Below are 14536 nucleotides of genomic sequence, written 5' to 3'. Positions count from 1 at the left end.
AACATGCCAGAAATGACAAACAGAATACCGCAATGTGTAGTTTTATCATTTAGCTCCATTTAAAACTCAGAGATACATAAAAACTGATTAATTTCTTTAATGATGCCAATTAGCGTGAATTATGAAAAATGACAGATTGGGATATGTTGGTTGGGAGGTCACATTTACATCTGTTTTCATACATATTGCATGAAGCTGTGCAGATGTTATGAATCATTCTTACTGCTATAAAAGGTTCTCGGAAATGGAAGAAAATCATTCAAAGTCAACCAAAGTTCAAAACTTCAACAAAACATCCAAAGATAGCATTTCGACATTTCAAGGAAGAAATTTTTTATCCAGCAGGAGAGATGAAGATGACGAAATTAATTGTCTTGTTTGTTGCAATGCTTGTGATGGTGAAATGTAAGTTGTAATGATTCAGTATTCTAAACTCCAGAGGGTAACGAAATTTTGATGGTAAAAATTTATCTATCACGATATTGTTGAGGAAAAAAGATTCAAGGGAATTCTGGTTAAAAAGAAGATTTCTCATCTGGTAGAAAAGGAGGATTTCTCTGGTTGAGGAGCTGAAACTCAGGCAAATAATCACGAGAAGGAAAATCACATCTAATGGGTCCGTGACAGAAGAAAATCATAAAAGGGTATTGTAAATCATAAATCAAGAAGGGTCGAGGTTATTTTTCTCTTAGTGACGAATCCTTGATTATAATAGGTTCACCAACGACAACAGAAGAAGTCGAGGAGAAAAGAGGAGAATTTTCTACAGAAGACACAGCTGTGGAAGATGCTTTGGAGAACGTTCAAGATGAAGATTTGAGTGATTTGGATGACGAAGAGGATGAGGATGAGGATGAAGATGCTGAAGGTAAATTGAAATGAACCTACATGTTTTTTTATAAGAACATCCAAAAATTTTAAAGCCTTGGGATGTTCTTAACTTTTTGAGTTTTAAGCCTTAAATTGTTCTTAACATGTTCTTATTTTCGCCATTTTTCGAGTATTTTTGACCATTTTCCTATGAGATTCGGTGTTCTCTAGAATCCACAAAGCCTGAAAGTGTTCTTTAACTTGTTCTTAACATTTTGGCCATTGAAGCCTTATGTTCTTATATAGTTTGTTCTTATAAAAAACGTGTACATCGGGGATGTGATAAGCTTACTAGAGTTAAATGTTTGTATTTTTGTGTGCATTCTTTATCACCATTCCGCCTCTAGGTAAACTCGAATCCAGTCCTGTTTTGTAGTTTTCAGTGTAAGAGTTAAAAGGTACGAGGTGTTATGTAAGGGACGCGTTACCACTACATTCTCTGTTTCAAAGTCAGTCATGAGAATTTGGAAGTGAAGGCTTTTCCAGATCCACTTTCTCCATACTGGGATCCCAATCTTTTTGTCTCGTAAGAACAAACATCCTAAGATCTACTTATCACTTTTTGGGTCATCTATTCTAATTTTTCTCGATGTTAATTGAGTGGTTAGTGGTCAGTTGTTGGTGGTGCCTAGTAACTTTTTTGATGCTTTTTACAAGAAATTATTATTATCAATGCAAAAAATTTGGATTCATTTTCAGAAATGGAAGACCCTACACACTACCGCAGAAAATGCCGTTACGTTCGCAAATGTCGCTCATCAAAGAAATGTTCGCGTGTCCGTATCCCCGCAAAGCACGCCGGTAAAGGCCAATACAAGAAGCCACGTTATCAATTACGTTGCAAACCTGTCCGACGTTGTCGACGTGTTCGCGTCTGCCGTAAAGTCAGAATTCAACGTAAATACAGATACAGATATTAGAAAATGAACTGGTCAAGAGTTACTGGTCGATTAGACGACCGTCAAGTGATGCGGACTAAAATTGATTAATTTTATCATATTATATCTTATATAACCTACTTATCTTTTCAACATTTTTTACATAAACTTTTAACCTAGGTGTTTTTCCGGAACAAGACATTTATATAACATTCATGATATCCAAGTCTTATAATTGAATATGTATGTCACAAATGCTAACATAAACAAGGCACTTCCAAACCAATGAAGAAAAAAATATGACATACGTTATCTAAAATAATACCAATATCAACACGAATCAACCCTTGCGTAAAAAATCTACATGTAAGGGGCTGGGTCTTAAAATATTAAATTACTAAAAAATTAACTCACAGATATAGACAATTGACGTCTATCTATCACATTCGACTCTGCATTCTCTGGCAGCTTTGGGTTTGATAGTTGTACTATTTTCATTTGAGATGTACAGCACCTGACCCCGAGAATGTAGTAAACCCCGAGAATGTAGGTTTCTCATTTTTTAGCATTGTAGTCCTAACGATAGTTCAACTTCATAAAAAGTTGTTTCAGAGCATACTGTTACATCTTACTGATTATTTCTGGACATAAGATTTTAACTTGAATTAATTTTTTCTAACGAAAATTTAAATGGAAGTTGATTGGATACTACCCGAATTGAGACATTTTTTTAAATAAATCCTCTCTAAATCGAAATCTATTGGAATTAAGTTATGATGATAGGGTATTTTCTTAGTCCTAATGAACTAAGGAAATGGGGAAAATAGTCCATTTCAATATTTATTGTTCTAAGTTAGATATTTTGACGAAAATGTTTGACCTAACTTTTGGGGTTAGTTGACCTACAATTTGGGGGCCTTTATAACCCGACATAAAAAGTCTGTCAAATTATATAAAACTTGTTTGTTGTACTTTCATAACATGAAAGTACTACCTGAGAGATGATTACTGTTGACATTTTGAGCTTTTACGACGTGTCCAAGGCCCACTGGGACCCCAGCCCAATCAGAAAATTTGCCTAAGTTTGGAACAATAGAATTTCTATTCCAATTTGGACTTAAGTAGAAATTTTTGGACCCGCATTGGGAAAAAGTTGTGTTGTTACATTATTCACATCATTTCAACACAAAATTTTCAACCTACAAAATGTTACATTATTCACATCATTTCAACACAAAATTTTCAACCTATCTTGTCTCTTGATTTCGTCCCTCCTTTTACTTTCCCTCATTTGTAGCACGATAAAATAAATATCTTTGTTAATTTTTTGTCAGAGTATATTTCTAAAATATAAATTTCACTTAGAGAACAATAATTTCCGATGAATACCGAGATTCCATTCTCAACAACCGAATCTTTTTACCTACATTCTGGGGGTTAAAAAGGGAAAAAATCAAATTTTCAGAATAACAAAATGCTCTTTAGAATATTGTTTTGGCATAAAATATTTCTAAAATTTGCAGTTAGAGTTAATCCAATTGAAAAAATATCAACATTTTACTATTACTAGATATAAAGCCATAAAACCAAACCTACATTCTGGGGGCTATAACGAAAATGGGAGTCAACTTCAAAGACCAAATAAATTGGGCCATCTATCAAAAATAATGAAACTAACCCCTGGGAAAGGATTTTGGGAGTTCAAAATTTCGTTGAAAAGATTCAAAATCTATTAAAATGCAAATCTACATCTTTCAGGTATGATTCAAATTTCACCTACATTCTCGGGGTCAGGTGCTGTATATGATACTTAGACTAATTAATAGACATGATGCATCACAATAGGTATATAATTATATCGTGGTCGAAATGAATCATGAGTAACTAGGACCAGTGATTCCAGTTTATCCGAAAATTAAGAAGATTTTGCATCTGTAGTCCAGATTACCCATGATTCATTGCGATGAAATGACCTATATATAGTAGGGAGCCAAGCCTGGGGTTCCGTGACATCTTTTCTACGACCTAGCCATTTTTAGTCTATTTCAAAGAACAGTATATTACAAGATATCTTTGATATGGAGGACGCGGATTAGGCTCGGGAAAACCTTTTATGACCAAAATAGTGACGCCATAGGCAAAACTGCAAGGGAAAATAAGGGGTAGAGAAATAGCTTATTTTCAAAAGTCAAAATAAACAAAAATGATTGGTACCATCTGATAGAGGATGAAATTCTGAGAAAAAAATTGTATTACAACAACTCTCTGACTAAAACACACAAAGGAATACAGCCGTTTTAAGACCACTCTACTGTGATTTGACGTCAAATCTTGTCTTGATCGTACTGACGTCGGTATGTTTTTGAACTTCAAGCGGCTGTATTTTTTGTGTGTTTTAGTCAGAGAGTTGTTGTAATACATTTTTTTGCTCAGAATTTCATGCTCTTTCAGATGATACCAATCATTTTCGTTTATTTTGACTTTCGGAAATCAGCTATTTCTACCCCTTATTTTCCCTTGCAGTTTTGCCTATGGCGTCACTATTTTGGTCATAAAAAGGTTTCCCAAGCCTAATCCGCGTCCTCCCTCTTAAAAATATCTTGTAATATACTGTTCTTTGGAATAGACTAGATCACAACAAGATCACTTTTTCAATCCACTACAAGGACCAAGCGGAAGAAAATGAAAGCAAAATAAACCAGCCGAGGCTGGAAGGTCAGCCAAAAGAGCTAAGAGGGTTAAGGGTTAGAGGGTCAAAGGGGTTAGAGGGTCAAAGGGGTGAAAGGGATAATTTTGATGAGATGCGAGCAAATGTTAGATCAGCGTTCGATACAATTGCAATTAGCTGCCGGTTGAAAAGTGCAGGAACCTCGCTCGTTTGGGATGTTAGTTAGTCTAGTGTAATTAAACTTTTTGTTCATTTTAGTCAGTTATAATACATTTTTTCTGTTGGGTGTAGACAATATCCATATCTGACCAAAGTGTTATACTACAAATAAATAAGAAAATTGCCAAAAAGTCAAACCCAAAATAAAGATACATGCCATAATTTTAGTGTAGAACCATTTTTAGTTTTCATTACATAGAAACTGTACTTTTTTTGTTTACTTGATAAAACCCCAATAACACTTTGTCGTAACTCTCTGCAGCTTCTTCTAAAAATTGTAACTGACTGCCATAGACCTTTTTTCAAAGAGGCCACCCTGTTGAATAATTATGTAGTCCAGCAGAAAAACAATGATAAAACCATGCATAATTATTACAATACATACAAAATATAATTACTGATACAGTAATTATGCATGGCTCTATCATTGTTTTTATGGCTAGAGTACATAATTATTCAACAGGACGTCCTTTTTAAAAAAAGGTCTATTCCATATCAACCATAGTTGAAGCCAAAAACGTGCGCAAAGATCAGAAAAAACTGTATATATGTGAAGAAGAATTTCTGTCCAACTATCTTCTTTCAGGAGATTTGGGTGGCAGAGCAGCATATGCATTTCGTCCTTACTAGGACTCGTCAGCACTGCATACTGCACCCTGGCTAGGCAGATCGAATTGCCTAGCATCTCACGCCATAAAACTAATTGTGTCGTAGACTGAAAGAAGAAGTGGACAAAGGACAAATATTGATCAAATTCCAAAGACCGTTTTGTTATAATTTTGCAAGTCCAATAATAGGAGATGTGATCGTCATCATTTGGTTCCCGTCATCTGACCGACCCTGATTTACGTCTATGTCTATGTCTATGTGGTTGAGTTGCAGGAGGCTGAGAAGCCTATTCTCAACTAGAGACACCAAGTTAGTGTCCCGTCAGCACCTTGGACTGACTACCAAATTCCCCTCACATGGCATGGGTGGACCCGGGCGAAGGTTCGCTCACTTGCCAAGCGAGCTGCCGTGAGTAAGAATAGGACCTTGATCTCCCATACAGGAATCAAGGTTGATGACCACTGTACCACGGCAGCAGGTAGTTACTCTACCTGCTGCCGTGGTACAGTAAGTCTGAAAGCTTTTCCGCTGCTTTACTGGATTCCCACTGTCAACCTCTGCACGCTCTGTGTTTACAAGTTTTCAAATCGAAGTAGCGAGCCGCGTGCTATAAGGGAGAGTAAACCGAAAACCAGTTTATCCACGGTTGACGGTTTCTCAATTTTTTAATTCGGACAAGTCCACGCCGATTCCCTTTCAACAAGATGTAGCTGCTTCTTTAAAAAGAAAAATATTTTCGATCGACCGACCGGACGACCCACTTTTTAAAGTAGAAATGACGGGAACCAAACAATTTCCGGACATTCCGGTGCAGTTTGTCAGGTGCGCAAATATATGGATAAATCACTGGACAAAAGTTCCGGTGTAGTGTCTGGTGTACTTTGTTTCCTCCGAGAGAAAAATGTACCAGACAGTCCGGTGTAGTCCGGTGTGCACTTTTGAAAATTTAATGAAGAAAATACCAGACAAAAGATAACGCCGGAATGTACGGTGTATCGGCAGGGTCGTCTGAAGCCAAACACGTCCAAGTCCAAAAAAACACGCCAGTCTTTATCAAATTTAGACAGTAGCTGTACTTTTGTATACTTTATCAAATTCCAATAGCATTATAACACCATCAATCCCCCCTCTAGAGGCAAACAAAAAAAATATGTTTTTATTGCAAAAACTAGCTACAATAAAAAGTATCAGAAAATTCAACATAAACAAAAACTTGAGCAAACGGCTTTAAACCTTCAAAAGATGTAGAAAAAGAATCCTGTTGATGAAAATAATGTGTTTGATTTGCCGAGTTAGAAAAATAAATGACAGAAATTGAAGCTTGCAACAGACAAACAGATTCACACTGGAAATACTTTGGAACAACACTTTATCGGCTTGAACCGCCATCTTGAAACACCACATTATGATCGTTAAAAACAACACACGCTAAAAGTGCCCAAAAAGTTAACCCGATCGGAAGAAAGTTTAGAAATCAAAGTGAGATCGGTAATCGGAAATCGGAAATCGGTTTTAAAAGTTTCAAAATTTTGATCCAGAGCTTCACCAGCGGAAGAAAAATCGCGGAACCGATTTGAAGGGTCACCGAGGCTGACCAATTAAGAGGACTAGAAACTTAACCAAATGTCTCTGTTGTGGGTAAATTCAGGAAAGTTTAGTTACTTAGATAGAAGATAACCGGGAAGTGGTTTTTAATTATAAACATGCCAGAAATGACAAATAATGATAAACAGAATACCGCAATGTGTAGTTTTATCATTTAGCTCCATTTAAAATTCAGAGACACAGACAGTAATTTCTTTAATGATGCCAATTAGCGTGAATTATGAAAAATGACAGATTGGGATATGTTGGTTGGGAGGTCATATTTACATCTGTTTTCATACATATTGCATGAAGCTGTGCAGATGTTATGAATCATTCTTACTGCTATAAAAGGTTCTCGGAAATGGAAGAAAATCATTCAAAGTCAACCAAAGTTCAAAAGTTCAACAAAACATCCAAAGATAGCATTTCGACATTTCAAGGAAGAAATTTTTTATCCAGCAGCAGAGATGAAGATGACGAAATTGATTTTCTTGTTTGTTGCAATGCTTGTGATGGTGAAATGTAAGTTGTAATGATTCAGTATTCTAAAATCCAGAAGGTAACGAAATTTTGATGGTAAAAATTTATCTATCATGATATTGTTGACGAAAAAAGATTCAAGGGAATTTTGGTTAAAAAGAAGATTTCTCATCTGGTAGAAAAGGAGGATTTCTCTGGTTGAGGAGCTAAAACTCAGGCAAATAATCACGAGAAGGAAAATCACATCTAATGGGTCCGTGACAGAAGAAAATCATAAAAGGGTATTGTAAATCATAAATCAAGAAGGGTCGGGTTATTTTTCTCTTAGTGACGAATCCTTGATTATAATAGGTTCACCAACGACAACAGAAGAAGTCGAGGAGAAAAGAGGATAATTTTCTACAGAAGACACAGTTGTGGAAGATGCTTTGGATAACGTTCAAGATGAAGATTTGAGTGATTTGGATGACGAAGAGAATGAGGATGAAGATGCTGAAGGTAAATTGAAATGAACCTACACGTTTTTTTATAAGAACATCCAAAAATTTTGAAGCCTTGGGATGTTCTTAACTTTTTGAGTTTTAAGTCTTAAATTGTTCTTAACATGTTCTTATTTTCGCCATTTTTCGAGTATTTTTGACCATTTTCCTATGAGATTCGGTGTTCTCTAGAATCCACAAAGCCTGAAAGTGTTCTTTAACTTGTTCTTAACATTTTGGCCATTGAAGCCTTATGTTCTTATATAGTTTGCTCTTATAAAAAACGTGTACATCGGGGATGTGATAAGCTTCCTAGAGTTGAATGTTTGTATTTTTGTGTGCATTCTTTATCACCATTCCGCCTCTAGGTAAACTCGAATCCAGTCCTGTTTTGTAGTTTTCAGTGTAAGAGTTAAAAGGTACGAGGTGTTATGTAAGGGACATGTTATCACTACATTCTCTGTTTCAAAGTCAGTCAGAAGAATTTGGTAAGGGAAGGCTTTTCCAGATCCACTTTCTCCATACTGGGATCCCAATCTTTTTGTCTCGTAAGAACAAACATCCTAAGATCTACTTATCACTTTTTGGGTCATCTATTCTAATTTTTCTCGATGTTAATTGAGTGGTTAGTGGTCAGTTGTTTGTGGTACCTAGTAACTTTTTTGATGCTTTTTACAAGAAATTATTATTATCAATGCAAAAAATTTGGATTCATTTTCAGAAATGGAAGACCCTACACACTACCGCAGAAAATGCCGTTACGTTCGCAAATGTCGCTCATCAAAGAAATGTTCGCGTGTCCGTATCCCCGCAAAGCACGCCGGTAAAGGCCAATACAAGAAGCCACGTTATCAATTACGTTGCAAACCTGTCCGACGTTGTCGACGTGTTCGCATCTGCCGTAAAGTCCGAATTCAACGTAAATACAGATACAGATATTAGAGAAGAAAATCTTGATCGGCAGCCGTTAAGTGCGCATTGATGTGGACCAAAATTGATTCATTTTATCATTATATATCCTTTATTTAAATTCAGCGTATCTTTTATATGAAATACTTTTATAACTTTTTTACGATTTTAATTTGTTAACATTTTTTACAATAACTTTTAGTTTAGGTGCTTTTCCAGAAGAAGACATTTATTCACTATCCACCACTCATGATATCCAAGTCTCATATTATGTCACGAATCCTAACAAATCATAATTATTTAATGCCGTCAATCCTAACTACAACCATGGCGCTCAAAAACTGCATGGAAGGGATTTGGTCTTATGATTCTCAAATCTCTATAAGAATCAACTCACAGATGTAGACAATTGACGTCTCAATAAACTCGACTTAATTTCTCTGACAGCTCTGGGTTTAATAATTGTACTATTTTCATTTCTAACGAGACAAGCTTATGCTGAATCGACCTACCTGAAAATTAATGGAAAATAGAAAATAAGATAACAACAATATGAAGATGCAAATTAAAAAATCTGATTTTTACGGCCAAAAGACGATTTTCAGAAAAAAAAAACGGTTTCGACCACTTTTTAGAGAACCACTCTGTCTGTGTTTTTGTAAAATATCAGAAAAAACTAATGAAGCAAGCACAGTCTAAAAATACTATTTTCTAGGCACTTTTTGGCCCAAATTTGCCAAATAATTATATTTTCACAAAGCGGGCTTCATCAGATTTAAAACATTACTATTTTACATCACTAACAAAAAAATCAGAAAAAATACCAAGTCAATCGCGAGAAAACCTGATAACAGACGAACGAACAAACGAACGAACGAACGAGCGAACGAACGAACGAACATGGGTTAATCTATAAGACCTCCGAGGTAGATTATAGCCTAGGTAGGCGATAAAATGGCCTATACGTGAGAGTTGCTTACCATGATATATCCCTACAACAGAACCACGCAAGCCAAGAGGAACGGTGAGACCTTTATCCACGTTGATAACACGATCCAAAAGAAAGAATTCCGCTTTGGGGTCTGGTGATAGTTTCCCGAATTGATCGGTCGGCCGGAAAATACAGTTTGGTTTCACTTTCACTTTTGTCACTTTCTCTGATTTCTTGCCCTGGAATGAAAAAGGGAATGATTCAATCAATGAGTAATCGATTACGTTCGAAAGACGGGCTTTTCTAAACCTCTATTAGACTTTCACGGCTTTTTTCCTACGCGGTAAGGAAAAAAATAAAATTTGCTTAGTGGCGAGGTAATCACCAGCTTGACCATTCGACATTAAGCTTCGTATTTGCAGAGGCCTAAAGGCTCGGAAAAATCCCGGAACTCACAAAATATTTCTCGTATTGAACTCGAAGTCATGTGGTAACTAGTACTTAATCCGAATTTTGAAAAGCTTTATAATATTGAATATCATGAAAAAGTAAAGGCAAAACACATACTTCTTTGAGGGCTGTGACTTTTTCGTTCAGCCTTTGAATGACGGGTTTATCCAAGACGTTGCTTCCACACCGGACAGTCTCTGTTTTGTTACACGGTAACGACTTCAAAAAGCCTTTCACGTCACCCAAAAAGTTCTTCCTAAAAAATACGGAGGAGGATATTAAAGGCTTAACAAAATGACTAAAGACTTAACTTTAAGAAGTTCATTGAAAATTCTCATTGAAAATGTTCATTAAAAATAATAGAAAATACTCGTCGACTACAAAAAGAAACGGGGTCGAGTTGAGACGCAAATATCCCCCTGTGAAATTTTCTTCCGAAACGGAAAGATTTCAACATCTGAGAAAGGTTTGAATTATGGAATTTCACCAAGCCGTGTTTGAAGAGATGGAGCTAGATCCCTCGCGTCCGGGGATTGGCGGATCCAACCAAAATATTATCAGGTTTACGTGCAAGGACCGTTGAACTAGAATGGGGATGTGGCATATCAAAAGCAGAAAACCACTCCTCTCCGATGGAAAATTTGCCCCCTCCTTTAAAGTTTAAACGTGGGCAGTCACCAATCTGCCATCAAAATATTAGATAACTCGTGAGCGCGCAAATCCAAGAACTTCAATATGTTTGACATTATTCGCTCTTCGCCCTTAAACGTTGATAGATATACTAACCTCTTACTGAAGTCAGACACCAGGAAATTGTCTTTGTGACCACGACGACCTAACGTTTCGAAGACTTCGGGGAAGCGGTCGATGTATTCACGTACGATGTCTACGGTGACGGGAGAAAAGGTCCACGTGTCATTAACGCGACGTGCAAAACCAACAGCCTGGTAAAGAAAAAGAAAAGGATCTTTTTGAAGAACCCAATTGGTACAGAACCTTATAAACAACGTTGTTCTAACGTTATACGAACGTTGGAGACGTCAAATGGATGTTGTTATGAAGTTGTTGTTGGAAAGAAAATATACCTTAAAGAGACCTTTCACAGGGGCATGGAGCCTAGTTGAAATCTGTCTTTATAGAAGAAGATGTTCGAATTTGAAGAGGTGACTTTCTATGCGATTCGAAGTTCTTCTTCCATAATGGGAAAATTATCCTAGTTACTTAACCAAAACCTTAAAAATTTCTTCTAAAGTTTTTCCCAATTTCAATTGCTCTCGTAACAATAAATCCAATTGTAAGCATTTTTCATGTATTTTCTTCACACCTTTCTTTCGTACATGCGCAATATTACTTTTCTTGCCTCGATGGTGGAGACGACACCTGCAAATTGCATGACTCTGAATTCTGGCAAATCTCGCCGGATCAACAAGGCTTCTGATGAAAGGTCAAAAGATAAAATTATTCACTTCATTGCGATAAGAAGAATGGCAAGATTACAGTTAAAAAAATAAAAGATATAGTTAGTAATTTCTTTCGAGCCTACCTCTTTATTTCGGCCACTGTATTTAATTTTCAGCCCAATATTGGTACCACTCGACCGGCTTTCATGTTCGTGTTCATGTATGAACAGGTCGCCCGTAATACGGTTAAGAACATAAGCGGAAATGTGGAGTTTTTGGACGACGATGTGTTCATGTAGATAACATACGGACAGGCGGTCGTAATCTTGGATGACGTCATCGTAATTTGGTTCAACCGGGGGCTTCAATGCCACTCGTACTTTTTGTGTCTCCTCTTCAAAGTCGAAAACCTTTAGAAGAAGTATAAAAGCTGTTGCACAGTTTGTTTTTTAAGAAATAGCTCACACTCTCACTCTAGTGCTGTTAACTTACAACTTACAGACCAGCCAAAAATTGATTTGTATTCAAGATACGGCGATGAAAGAACCAGTAAAATTTTGCTGAGGCTCCGCTGTTCTTATTCTTTTGGCACTTTGAGCCTCAAATAGTTCTTATTATCCTGTTCTAATTTATGGGGTGTAATTGAGGTTATTTCAGGCGTCATACCAAATTTTTACCACTTTGACCCTTAAATTGTTTGAAATTGAGTGATTCCAGGCTCAGCATTGTTCTTATTTTTTGGTGATTTTGAGCCTCGTTGTTCTCATAAAATTGTTCTCATAAAAGAAAAAAAGTTTCATCGAACCGAAACGAGAAATGATAAAATATGACCCATTCTGGTTGTTTAGCAAGGTTGATATTAGGCTGTACGTATCCCCTCTAATCGTGTATAAAATTCCCGTCCGAGAGATACCCCAAATTTGGGGTAGCCTAATTGAATTTTCTTGAAAAGGTTCAGGGATTCAACGATTGAATTAACCTCTAGCAATTCAAATTTTCAATTCGAATTTAATGTTATTTAAAGATCTCTCATGTGTATAAAACTAATCAAGTTAATCAATTTTCTAAACTCAAAAACACAAAGATGGGGGTAACTCTCGGACGGAAGTTTTATATAAGATCCGCATCCCCTATATCAAAACATATCGGAGGGGATGCGTGCGTGCAGTCTAGGTTGATATCTTAGCTTGACAAAACAAAAAAAATTCGAAAACTTTTCTCCTCTCTCACCTCACCAGCACAGCCGTAGAATTCAGAAGCCATCATGAAACACGTGGAACCGACAGGATAGAGCGATTGAACTGTTTTGTATTCTCTAGAGGAACTCTTGTGCACCGTCAGGTTCTAAGGGTGAAGAAAAAGTAAAAGATTAAAGTTAAAAGTTTGTTTTGAGTGTTTTGTTACTAACGAATATTTGCACGAATGAACGAAATAAAATCCAAAAGCTTTGCGAAAAGTCGGAACCAAGGAAAGGTTGCATAAATTTTGAAAGATGGATAAAAAGTTGGAATAGTTTTTCCATCGTTAGTTCAACATTATGAAATTGATGAAAACTCATTTTTAAAAGGTGATGGTTATTATAATAGTACCTTAACGACAGTTTTAGCAGCATAGAAGCTCGTATTCTTCGAATATTCACGTTCGAGTTTGACCGAACCGTCCTTAGTGCAAAAATACCTGAAATATAGAAGATGTAAAAAGAATTTGATTTCAAATCAACTTTCGTACGTTCAGATCCTCGTTATTATATCAAAATAGGAGCACAATCTTTAAATTTTTCACACATTTTTAAGCCAATAGATAATTTACTTTTAAGCTTTTCGAGGTCGACAGGATCTTCTAGTATGCTTAGAAGATACCTTCATTTATAAGAACAGCCAAATCGAGGTATAATAAAAACTGAGAAATAATGAAAAAGAAAGCTGACTGACCTTTTACCAAGAAGTAATTTGGCTTCCACCAATACATCACAATCTCCAATATCGATCCCTTTTCGATTGAAAAGAAATGAAGAAACAGACTTCATTTCTCGTTTGACCGTATCATAAGAGCCGTGCTCCACCAGCTCGGAGGTTAGTTGTCTTGTTTCGTTGTCCATGAAATATTTGACACTGTCATTGGCTACAGAAACAACCTTTGCTTCCACCAAGTACGGCCATTCGACATGCGCAGATTGACCGACCAATGATTGTGCTAAGCGTTGAAAATCCTGATCAAAGATACAAAGGAAAAACGTGAAAAGTAAGTATGGACGTATCCCATTTAAAACTTGGCGTGATCAAATTTTGATCTCTTGAATATTTTCATTCACAGAGTTACTTGCTACCAGTTTTGACAAATCATATCTTGTAAGTTGGGCAAACTGCCGACACAATAGTTTGTTTTTGAGATGAGCTGTGAGGGAGGGTAGTTTTTATAAAACGTATAGGTGACTTAGGAAGAGGAAGAGTACGTGTGATAGTTTGATTCAAAACCAATATTACCTCGTGTTCGTTGCCAATCAATTTGACGATGGTGTTTTCACTTCGACTGTTGTACTGGAACACTTTCACACCTGCTTTCTTCAGGTAACTCTTATGTCTTAAGTGCCGCATGGTTGGAAAGCCAGGGAAATATACATCCAACTGTGTACCTTCCATTAGACCTTTCTTCAAGTAGCGCGTGTCCAGATGAAACTGTTCACGGTGGATATCCTCCTTGTGCGCTTTGCAGCGGTTGACGTCTTCAAACACACCAGGGTAGGATGTCGGGTAAATGAAATTGAGGTTAGGATCGTACGTGTATTTGAGACACTTTCCGAAACTGTTGCGTTCTTTTTCTTCGTCTGTAAGGCGTAGATAGCACTCTTCCATTGCTCTTAGTAGGCGTGTCTATGAGTAAAACAGAAGGATAGAAAACCAGAACATTGTAGGCTTTTAGTGGTTAACGACATTGGCTAAAACCTAATTAGCTATTGAATCATCGAAATCTGTCGAGTGTAATAAAAAGAAACCCGTTTTACGCCGGTTTTCGGCTGTTCTGGCGAATTTTACGGAGTTCCAGGTTGAAAATATTTT

At 36.6% G+C, this 14536-nt stretch overlaps 2 protein-coding genes across 5 annotated transcripts in view; one reads left to right on the top strand and one right to left on the bottom strand.

The window, feature by feature from the left end:
• Nucleotides 1-14536, bottom strand: part of LOC136820598 (5'-3' exoribonuclease 1-like) — a 36117-nt gene that overhangs the window by 7457 nt on the left and 14124 nt on the right. For all 4 annotated transcript variants that reach the window (XM_067076790.1, XM_067076788.1, XM_067076789.1 and 1 more), the window contains 8 exons: nucleotides 13964-14350; nucleotides 13412-13689; nucleotides 13070-13157; nucleotides 12711-12824; nucleotides 11624-11890; nucleotides 10867-11024; nucleotides 10198-10336; nucleotides 9680-9869 (listed from right to left, as the gene is read on the bottom strand). In XM_067076790.1, coding sequence (XP_066932891.1) covers nucleotides 9680-9869; nucleotides 10198-10336; nucleotides 10867-11024; nucleotides 11624-11890; nucleotides 12711-12824; nucleotides 13070-13157; nucleotides 13412-13689; nucleotides 13964-14350 — 1621 coding nt within the window. The remainder of the gene's footprint in view (nucleotides 1-9679; nucleotides 9870-10197; nucleotides 10337-10866; nucleotides 11025-11623; nucleotides 11891-12710; nucleotides 12825-13069; nucleotides 13158-13411; nucleotides 13690-13963; nucleotides 14351-14536) is intronic.
• Nucleotides 111-1967, top strand: LOC136820597 (uncharacterized). The gene is made up of 3 exons (XM_067076787.1): nucleotides 111-405; nucleotides 716-868; nucleotides 1570-1967. The coding sequence occupies exons 1-3, from the start codon at nucleotides 351-353 to the stop codon at nucleotides 1788-1790; spliced, it is 429 nt and encodes a 142-aa protein (XP_066932888.1). The 5' UTR covers nucleotides 111-350; the 3' UTR covers nucleotides 1791-1967.

Source organism: Clytia hemisphaerica, unplaced genomic scaffold (assembly GCF_902728285.1).
Source record: "Clytia hemisphaerica strain Z4C2 unplaced genomic scaffold, Clytia hemisphaerica genome assembly, whole genome shotgun sequence".
Classification (NCBI taxonomy): domain Eukaryota; kingdom Metazoa; phylum Cnidaria; class Hydrozoa; order Leptothecata; family Clytiidae; genus Clytia; species Clytia hemisphaerica.
The sequence above is the reverse complement of the archived record's forward strand: the minus strand, read 5'-3'. Positions and strand labels throughout refer to the sequence as shown.